Source organism: Triticum urartu, chromosome 1 (genome assembly GCF_003073215.2).
Source record: "Triticum urartu cultivar G1812 chromosome 1, Tu2.1, whole genome shotgun sequence".
NCBI lineage: Eukaryota > Viridiplantae > Streptophyta > Magnoliopsida > Poales > Poaceae > Triticum > Triticum urartu.
The window spans coordinates 539,816,982-539,827,186 of record NC_053022.1 but is presented as its reverse complement, the minus strand read 5'-3'; the positions used below and the strand labels follow the sequence as shown (position 1 = coordinate 539,827,186).

Here is a 10,205-nt window from a genome sequence, read left to right as displayed (position 1 = left end):
CGTCGCCCTATTTTTTAAGCTGTCAAAAGAACTAACCTTTACTCTTTTATTAAACTAGCAGATCCTAAAGCGACTCGATCATATGAATATACTCTTCAAAAACAACTACCGTGTTGAAAAGCAAGTGCGTAGTATAATATATAAGGGCATGTACAATGATTCTATCTTAAGAGTGCCACGTAGGATAAATGATGAGATGGAGGAGAGAGAAATTATAAGAGAAGGCTTGTCTTATCTTATTTAAAAGAAGACAAGATATGATCTCTTAGCACAATTTGTCTCATCATATTTTTAGGAACAACTAATTATTAAAGATAAGACTAAGAGATGACCCATTGTAGACATATTTTTTTGTTATTTCTAATTTACATGCAAAACTTAAGATAAGACTATTTTATCAATCATTGTACATGCCCTAAACATGTCAAAACGCAGTGGGTTAACCGTTTCGCACGTATGAATGTTGTCTGCGCTCACTTGAAATTTGATATTCTCTTGTTTCCTCTCGACGGCGTGTCGACCCTCTACTTGATTGCTCACCGGCGAAGTTTCTGAAGCTGACTTGGCCTTGAAGATGAAGTGTCTGTCGACGCATAATAAATCTCAGATAACGAAAGCATTTTTATGATTTTATCTCCCGCAGAAGATATTGTTTGCTTACGTTGACGGGTCGCGCCTGGCCGGCGAACCACCACCGAAATCGTCGTCGTCACAGCTCACGAGCAGCGGCAAGTCAGCCCACGACGCGCTCGATTCCAACAACCCGAACCAGTCCAGTCTCCATGGATGGGCCAGCCGCCCTAGCCTAGCCTAGCCTAGCACACCTCCCCCGTGCCAGCCGCTCCCAGTTGGCCATCCTCTCATTCTCAGGCGAGAAAAGCACACGCGGAAGACGCGAGGAAGCATCATCCATCGAGATCAATTCGAGAAACAGATACGCAGAAATCGGCGGCGGGCGTTCGACATCGGGAGCCGCCGCACCGGACCGGAGCCCCAGAGGGCGGAGAAACGCAAAGAATCCAAGAAACAGAGGCGCCGAGGCAAGCAAGAAACAGAGACCGCGCGGCTCGCCGCCGTCAAGCTCGCGGCCGCTGTCCCTGCAGGGAAGGAGGAGGAGGCGGTGGTGGTGGTGCTCTGCTCGTCCCTGACGCCGCCGTTGACTCCGGACCGCCGGCTCCGGCAGGAGGAATCTCCGCTCTTCGTTCGCCCTCCCGTGAGTACCTGTCGTCACTGCACCTGTCATCTACGCACTTGCGGTCTCCGTCTGTCTCCCTCCCTCCCCGCACATGCCCTGTCCACGAATTCCCCGTCCTCCCCGCTAACCCCGGATGGAACCCGCAGGCTCGCAAGAGGATCCTCCCGGCGAATCTATCGAATCCCCCCTCCTGCCCGCGCCGGAGACCAAGATGCCGCCACCGGGACCGGCGGCGGCGGCGCCCATCCAGCTGGGGGTGCCGCCCCCGTACCTGAGGACCCACGGGGCCAAGATGGCGCGGCGGCACATGTACGACTGGATCGTGCTGCTCCTCCTCGCCGCCATCGAGGTCGTGCTCAACCTCATCACGCCCTTCCACCGCTTCGTCGCCGAGTTCATGATGGACGACCTCCGCTACCCCATGAAGCCCAACACCATCCCCGTCTGGGCCGTCCCGGTAGGTACCCCCATCCACCCCCACCTACCATATCTTCCTTATCTCTGCAAAATTTGTTCTTTTTCCTCCGCTGACGAACCTTGCTCGTCGTCGGCTCCGGTGGATGGTTGCAGATATACGCCGTCATCCTGCCGATGCTCATCTTCGCCACCATCTATGTCAAGAAGAAGAATGCCTACGACCTGCATCACGCCATACTAGGCAGGTTATCCTTGCAGTGCTACCATTAATTGTTGTGCTGCAGCAGACTGCAACTGCGTCAGTTCATTCAGAACACTGCTCTTGTCATCAGCTCTGAAAGATGTGTGGTGAAATTTGCAGGCCTGCTGTTCTCCGTGCTCATCACCGGCGTCCTCACCGACGCGATCAAGGACGGCGTCGGCCGACCCCGCCCCAACTTCTACTATCGATGCTTTCCTGACGGGGTGCCGGTGAGCTCTCTTCCGCAATTGCTTCGTCAGAGCTTTCCATTTCTTCAACATCTGCCATGCTGAATCCAGTTGCCATTTCAGAACTACGAGGCGGTCACTCGACAAGTCATATGCCACGGAGACGCGAAAGTCATCAAAGAAGGGCACAAGAGCTTCCCCAGTGGCCACACCTCATGTAAGCTTGGCCACCATCTGCAATTCTGAAGACCATCTGAACTTGTTTGAGTTGCACTGTAGCATGAACTGGTTATCTTTCTAGATCATTTCTCATGTTCATCTGGTATGGAATGCAGGGTCCTTTGCCGGGCTGGGCTTCCTGTCGTGGTACCTTGCCGGCAAGATCAGGGTGTTTGACCGGGGCGGACACATTGCCAAGCTCTGCATCGTGATCCTGCCGCTGCTCTTCGCTGCCATGGTCGGCGTGTCGCGGGTCGCAGACTACTGGCACCACTGGCAGGACGTGTTTGCCGGTGGAATCCTTGGTACGTTCCAACTCCATCAGAGCCGTTATAAGTTCAGTAGTGTCTCCATCTCTTGAAGATCGCACTGACAGACTGCTGATCATGTGGGTGTATCTCTGCAGGGCTGGTTGTTGCTTCGTTCTGCTATCTGCAGTTCTTCCCGCATCCGGCTAGCAAACACGGTACATTTATAATTTACTCTGGATTAACGAAATAGGTTTTCTCCTCGCTTTATATATAAAGCAACCACCACATCCACATGAGTACATTTGTTCTGGATTGTTAGTGCATACACAATGCCACTGCTCTTTGTTCCGCCATTGTCAGATGCACAGAAATGAAGCCCCTTTTCACAACTACAGTATAACTGAAGTGAAATGTTACCTGTTCTGTTTCAGGGCTGTGGCCTCATGCATTCCAACATCACAATCCTAACCCGGAAACTGAGAACCAAGGAACAACAGATGCCCATCAGTCGGTGCTGCCGCATGATCTGTCCGTGGTACAATATGTTACCTCCATGGAGATGAGAACCAATGGCCGAGCGTTGGATAACATGGAGGCTGGCAGCGGCAGAGCTTGGTAACTGAATACGACCACCATGGGGATGGGGGCAGGCACGCACCATCAGAGACATCAGCTTGTAGGTAGGTAGGTACTAGTAGAACTCTTGTTCTGTATATGTTTCTTGTAAAGACAAATAAAATTGCGCGATTTGGTTCGTGGTCGGACCGAAGTAGATCTAGTCCTTGAGTTTTCAGAATCAATCCATTGATCTAGTCCTAAACAAGTGCATTTTCTGTTCATGCAAATGCAGTATATACTTTTGCTATCACTTGCATCAAAATAAAATAAGTATTTTGTACATAACCTAACATGTTAGGAATTGACTAGCTGCCCCAAAAGGGAACGAAGAGGGAGTTAACTAGTGCTCATATCTTTTCGAAAAAGCTTATGCAACCAATTGAGGGGATGCGATGAGTACATAAAAAGCATTTTTGTGGCAAATACAACACATAGCCACCCTGAAAAAACATCACATAGCCACTGCTATTGTGGAATTTAACAAAAAACCCGACTGATTTAGGGGCATGGTCTGATCGCTGCCGTGTTTTGACAACCTATTATGACTGGCGGGGTCCACATGTTTGAGCTAAGGTGGTCAAAAGTATGACAAACGATACATGTACACATATTTGAGCATTTGGCGAATGAAAAAGAAAAACAGCGGCAGGGATATTTGTATATGGTCTGAAGGCATTACTGTAAAAAGCCTCGAATGTAAGCGAAAAGATTAAATAAATCAATGGAAGGTGTGTGCAACCAGAAATTGCAAAACCATAAATGAAAACCTATCTGATTTTTCAACTAATGATTCATCTGATGAACAACTCAAAGTTTTTCACCATTCTAAATATACTGCCTGATATATGAAACACTGTAGTGTCCGAGGTCCCAGATTTGTGATTCTCAGCTGGTCATTTCCTCCTCTTTTTTCTGAAGGAAATGTGAAATGCGGGCAACAGCTACTTACTAGTAAACAAATCGCATTCAAATTTGATATACACATATGGTACAAAAAGAATGACATCCATATGCTAAAGCTTAACTAATATTCTATAGTATGAATGTGTCCTTCTGTAGAATTTAACTTTGCAAATCAGAGAACATCATTCTCCATATATCATAAAATGATGACCAATATATTCATGACAATTTTGGACAAAATCATGGCAGTACGGCTACCTACAGGTTTTACCACAAACAGGTGCATTGCAAATAGGATGATGATAGACAGATTCAAGGACCAAATCTGTTTGTAACATTTTGGCGTATTGGTCTACTTATTTATTTTGGACCGCTGCAAATAGGCTAGCCCGCTTTCGAAGCAAAATAAAACTGTAACTGTTGGTTTATTTGTGAACATTCAACATTTAATGGAGCTTGGAACGGCACCTTTACAAGGTCATAAAACAATAACAATTCAGAGCAATCAATTGTATGAACAATAAACAATAACCAATTAACTAATTCAGGCCAATGAATCTTATATGTGAGTACTAATGGAGTGTCGAAAAAACATCTTACATTATGAGACGGAGGGAGTACTGAGGTAGCAGGAGAGCAATAATTGCTAGAGTAGCATTAGTTCAGAGCTATAAGACTGAAATAACCCCTCTGAGTATTACAGTACAGAAAAACAATTTCTCAAGTAGTACAACCTCCATTCCTAAATATAAGACGTTTTGAAAGTTTAAATCAAACTGGAACAGAGGGCGTAACTACTATCAGTTCAAAGCAACAACAAACTGGAAACCAAAGCATAACCCAGACATGAATTTTTGCTCGATTATGGAGACATACCAGACATGAATGGCTGTAGGTTTCCATGGGATACAAAGGAGGGTCTGACCTCGAGCTAGAGAAAGGACAACTTTATATGGTTCAGCCTTGCTTAGTGGCAAACTCAAGAAAAATATTTCTGGTTTAGCCCTGCCACGGAGAATGTTACATAGGCTCCTCGAGACTCCATCTGGTTATGTATTACATGATTCCCCATATCTATCTCAGTTTCAAGGAGGTTTTGGATTGCTTTGATGTTTTCTGAAAGCTACAATTTGATGCAACACCTATCATTCCTAAATATCCATAAGAACAAACTGCAAGTGAAGGATGTGGGCCAGGAAGATGAAGACAATGGTGATTTAGTAGATCTAAAAGACGTCACATGTCTATTTATGTAAAGCTAACCACAGCATCATCGTTGCTTATGGGTAGAATTGTTTTTACTTGATCTCTTGAAACTCAGAATTGTTTATTTGATCTGTAGACACTTAGATATGGCAACTATATCAGTATCATCAATATTGATGGGCAGCCCCCTGGTGTTTGCAAAAGCATCCAAAACCTCCTTCAGAAGCCTGGCTTCGTTAAATTCTCCTTTCAATACCCTTCAAGAAAAGATTCTCCTTTCAATACAATCAGGCTGGAGCACCGGACAAGGCATGCTATTCAGAATAGGGTGTTGTGGCAAACCTCTAGAAGCAAAGTCTTCAATAATTTTCTGCAGAACATCTACTATTCATTGATTGGATGTTCAGATTTCAGATCGCGTAAGTGTTTGCGTCGACGTTGGATGGATCATTTGCGACAGCGAGCGCGCACACGTGTCGCCGTGGTCGTCGGCATGTGAGCACCCAATCAAAGCTTCGAGTGCGAATATATGCTACTCTAGTGTTGTAGCTGGTCGTCCACTTCAACAGGTGTAAGCCAGACCTGGCCCTGTCAACTTCCTGTGTCTCTCCCCTTGTCTCGACGTGCGTAATCGCCAAGCTTATCTTATCTTACAATGCTTGACATTGAAAAGTGTGTTACAAAAGATGCAAATAGATCATTACTAAAAGTAGATGAGAGAGATGATATGTTTTTTCTAAGAACAGGGAGATGATACGTGTATGTTAACCAATATCAATACATTCCCTAGGAGCATGACTATGGGTGCTCCTTCCATGAACTAAATCACATAATACGAATCGACGACAAGTTGGCCGTGGCCATCAGACACATCTCAATGCCCCATGGCCTGTCCGGATACCCTTGGCACAGTCGCCCGGACCATCCCCTTCGTGATCTCCTGTCTAGCCAACAGCTTCGTTTAGTCTCTTTTGGCCATGCGACGGTGCACTTCATTAATAGTCCTGACTTTCATATGTTCGAACTAAACACCTAACCCTCTGCATATTCCGAGTCCAAACTATATCCCTATATAGATAATCGACATAATTCTAACGTAGTGTACACTTAGGTGACAGTTGTGCAGCGCATATTCAACTTGATGCTGACGGCGTCCGGCGGGAACCCAGAATTCCATACAGCAGTTTGATTATTTGGCCAGTGTTGCTACACGTTGCATGCTCCCTCTCGTTTGTTTCTTTTTGCCGGCAATCACGCAACCACCAAGAGAAGTTTCATAACTGGCAAATTCTCCTACACATACGCATACGTAGTGACAGTGATACAGCCTCAATGATTGTAATTTGCAGAGGTCAGCATCACCAATTTCATTGTCATTTTCAGCCAGCATGCAGAGTCATTGGGTCACAGTTAATGTTTAACCATGAAATGGCATGTGCTACACTGTGACTGGTACACAAATGGAAATTAGAGGTCTCCTGACAATTGCCAGGATGACACCTCTACAAACCACATCATTGATCATATTTTACAAAGCCAAATCAACTTTCCAAAGTCAGCCACGTAATAGCAAATTCCACACCTACTATAAGCGAGCTCATCTACCGTTATAAAACTGGCTAAACTATATAGAGTTTACAAAGTATGATGCATACATGTGTACATCACTGGTGACAAAAAAAAGAGACTATTTACATAACTAAGGCAACATGAACGGGCCGGCCAGGCTAAGCCAGCCACGTCACAATGTCGCTGACGGCTGGCGGCGTAGGGGGGGCACCGGGTGGCTGACGACGGTGAAGGGGCCAAAGTGAGGCCTGCCGGGAAACAAGGTGGACATCGGCGACAGTCCCGGAGATGACGCGGCGGAGACGGTGGAACGGGTGGTGGCGTCACATGATGAGCCCGCTGGGAGCACCGTGCTGAACCCAGACAGGTGGTGATTCAGATTGTAGAGCGGGTACGGGGCACGGGAGGCGCGCAGCTCCGCCACCTCCCGCTGGAGCTTACGGTTCTCCCGTGCCAGCGCGTCGCAGCAGCGCTTCAGGCGCTCGCAGTCCGCCTCCGTCTGCTTCAGCTTCGTCCTGTGATAAACATGGTGTTAGATTTCCTCGCTCTTCTGTTTTGGAAAATGGTGACATCAAAAAATGGTATATAAATTACTGCTATATAAATTTTGTTACATACCTGGCTCTTCTGTTTTGGAACCAGACCTCAACTTGGCGCGGTCGAAGGCTCAGCCGGTTGGCTAAACAGCTCTTCTGTTCCTGTATATATGCCGAATGAATATCCAGCTATATCATCCACTTATTTTGATCGATTAAGAAAATATGCAGGCAGAAGGTGCATACCAGGGTTAGCGTGCTGTGCTCTTTGAAGCTACCCTCTAGAAACGCAGACTGTTCCTTGGACAGCCTCAGTTTCTTCCTCACCCTTCCACCTCCATTGTCTTCGTCCTCTGAACCTTCCTCATCAACTCCCTGTGCCACAGGAACCTCCATATGCATGGACGGCGGTGGCAAAGACCTCGCTATCGATGCTCTGCCATCCACCGGAACAGCAGCGTTCACATCAAACCCGCGTGAATTCGCACTCGCTGTACAGATAAAAAGACTCATCAGCATACAAAGACTTTTACAGACACAGAAGCTACGAGCACATAGCAACATATGGATAGACCTACTGGGATGGGAACCGAAAACCGATCAATTCAACAGCTTGTTCCGCAGGATTCTCTTCAACTCACCTGTTTGTGAAGAGGCTTGGCGAAAAGGGCTTGCTCTGACAGGCAGTTCGCGGCATGCTTCGTCGCTATCTTCTTCTCCCTCCGCAGTTTCTATGCTTATCCTCTGGTTATCTTGGTCAGCTCTTTGGGTAGCCGTTACTCGTAGCCCTAGCGCAAGGTCGTCGTGGTCTTCTCCTTGGCATGTCGCCGACGCAGGCATGGTGCTGGCCTTCACTGGAGCTGGAAGATCGCCTAGACTAAGCTCAAGCTCCATGTCAAGGAAAGGGAGGGGTCTTGGAGTGATGAGGCAAAGAGGGAACAAATAGCAAGTACCACATATATAGTAGTGGTCGGCCAATCAAGCAAGTAATCATCGGGTTTGATAAAATAAACTCAAACATGTTAAGTATCAGAGAACACGTTTGGATTGGATTGTTATCTATTGCTTGTCCCATCAACCTCCAATATTATATCATGTTTCCTTCTATTCCAATAATTTAAAAAAATATTATTTATAATGCTAGGCTAAGTGTGCAATCTATTTGAACTTTGAAACTACTCTTATGGAGAGGGTTAACTGGAGATTCATATTTCAACCGAGGTCCACAAAACTATCACTTTGACATTAAAAAAATAAGAGATTCTCAGAGAAGCATTATTACGAGCTATTATGACATTTGCATTTCTCCCACACATTAGGAAGATATAAGACGTTTTCTTTTCTCAAGGAAACAACCATTCTTGTCCTTCCAAGAAAAGGCATGGTTGAAAACCAAATAATTTATGCAACTAGTATCTAGAACACACTTTGTCTTTTCTTAACAAAATTACCGGTTTTGCCCTTCCAAGAAAAGGCATGGTTGAAAGCCAAACAATTTATTCAACTAATAGAGGATTATCATTAATTTGATCAATAATTGTGCTTTGCAAAAATAACATAGAATATGCTTTGTCACAAGATTGCTTGGAAAGTTATCTCTCCTTAAGAAATGATAAGCTTATCGGTAAGAGACAATTCTTACTGTAACAAAACCCGTATAGCAAGGCAGAATGCTCACTGAATTTATCACACTGACTGCTACGGCTGCCTATGGAAATAGGAGTAGTTGGTATCGTGATGTCCATATGTCAAAATCTGAGCTGCGATCATCTTCAAGCTGAGGTGGTCTAGATACTCCACAAATAAGTAGCCATGATGTGACTATCTGGAGTCTAATGTGTGGATAACATGTAACAAACCACTTTTTCAGAAGTTGTAAGAACCACTACACTAGGTAGCAAGTCCAATTGTGTAGCAGATGTCTACATTTCTAGAGTGGCTACGGTTGGATGACAGATCGTGTAGCAGTTGTCAACATTTCTAGAGTGGCTAAGGTTGGATGAGAGACTTGGAAAATATCTTTTTCCACGGATATGCAGGAGAACACACAAGTTAGTACAGGATACAAGCAAACTCCAACCGCCTACAACCCGAGGGCGATGAGACAAGATGCTCTGGTGATCCCCCACAAGAAGAAGTTGTGTTTGCAGTCCTTGTTGATCTTCTATATTGTGTGGCAGATTACACCTTGCAGGTGAATCATTTACCTAGAATTCTGCGACCATCCTTTTTTCCCTCTGAACTTGACAGGTACAGATTGCAGCAGACGGGGAGCTGCAGAGGCACAGGTGTAGAACTGCTTCCAAGGTGAAGATCAGAAGCTGCATCCCTTTCAATCTCATTAATCTGCAAAGGGAGACCTTGCCAGCAGGGTTTTGTGTGGAAGCGCAACCATTTCCATCTGAGCTTCTTATTTTGATCTGAAGTGTCTAATCAAAATGGCTACAAGCCTTGGGCAAGTTTCATCAGTATGAACTATGAAGCTCTAACATGACCACTCGTTCAGACAGTATAAGAGTGATGAGCCCCATTGAATTTGCCCCCATGCATAAGTATTATATTGAGCGCGGGGTCGTGGGCTCGAATCTTCCAGTTTTGACTCCAGTCGGACAAGATTCTGGATCATGCTGATCAAGCAGCCCCTATGCACATGAACTCTCATTTCTTATCCATGGGCGTGCCCGTCTCCAGTGACAAGGATCAGAGATTATAGAGACAAAGAACGGTTCTTTGTCCTTTGTCGTAGTTGCAACAGAAAAGTTGAGGACTTTCACTTTCAGACCTTAACATACACCTACACATTGCTTTCACTAAAATTTCAGCCATAATCTAGTTTGACAACTAGACCAGTAATATGTGTAA

The 10,205-nt window shown here is 45.5% G+C and overlaps 2 protein-coding genes across 2 annotated transcripts; one reads left to right on the top strand and one right to left on the bottom strand.

Moving 5' to 3' along the window:
- The first annotated feature begins 679 nt into the window (after positions 1-679).
- On the top strand, positions 680-3,334 carry LOC125527579 (lipid phosphate phosphatase 2-like). The gene is made up of 8 exons (XM_048692099.1): positions 680-1,213; positions 1,342-1,652; positions 1,766-1,853; positions 1,974-2,083; positions 2,165-2,258; positions 2,377-2,565; positions 2,667-2,726; positions 2,943-3,334. Exons 2-8 carry the CDS (start codon positions 1,407-1,409, stop codon positions 3,128-3,130), a joined length of 975 nt encoding a protein of 324 aa, XP_048548056.1. The 5' UTR covers positions 680-1,213; positions 1,342-1,406; the 3' UTR covers positions 3,131-3,334.
- A 3,354-nt stretch (positions 3,335-6,688) lies between these two features.
- Positions 6,689-8,282, bottom strand: LOC125527589 (homeobox-leucine zipper protein HOX7-like). Its single transcript, XM_048692108.1, has 4 exons — positions 7,985-8,282; positions 7,590-7,834; positions 7,426-7,505; positions 6,689-7,322 (listed from the first exon to the last, which is right to left on the bottom strand). The coding sequence occupies exons 1-4, from the start codon at positions 8,235-8,237 to the stop codon at positions 6,980-6,982; spliced, it is 921 nt and encodes a 306-aa protein (XP_048548065.1). The 5' UTR covers positions 8,238-8,282; the 3' UTR covers positions 6,689-6,979.
- Positions 8,283-10,205: the final 1,923 nt, after the last annotated feature.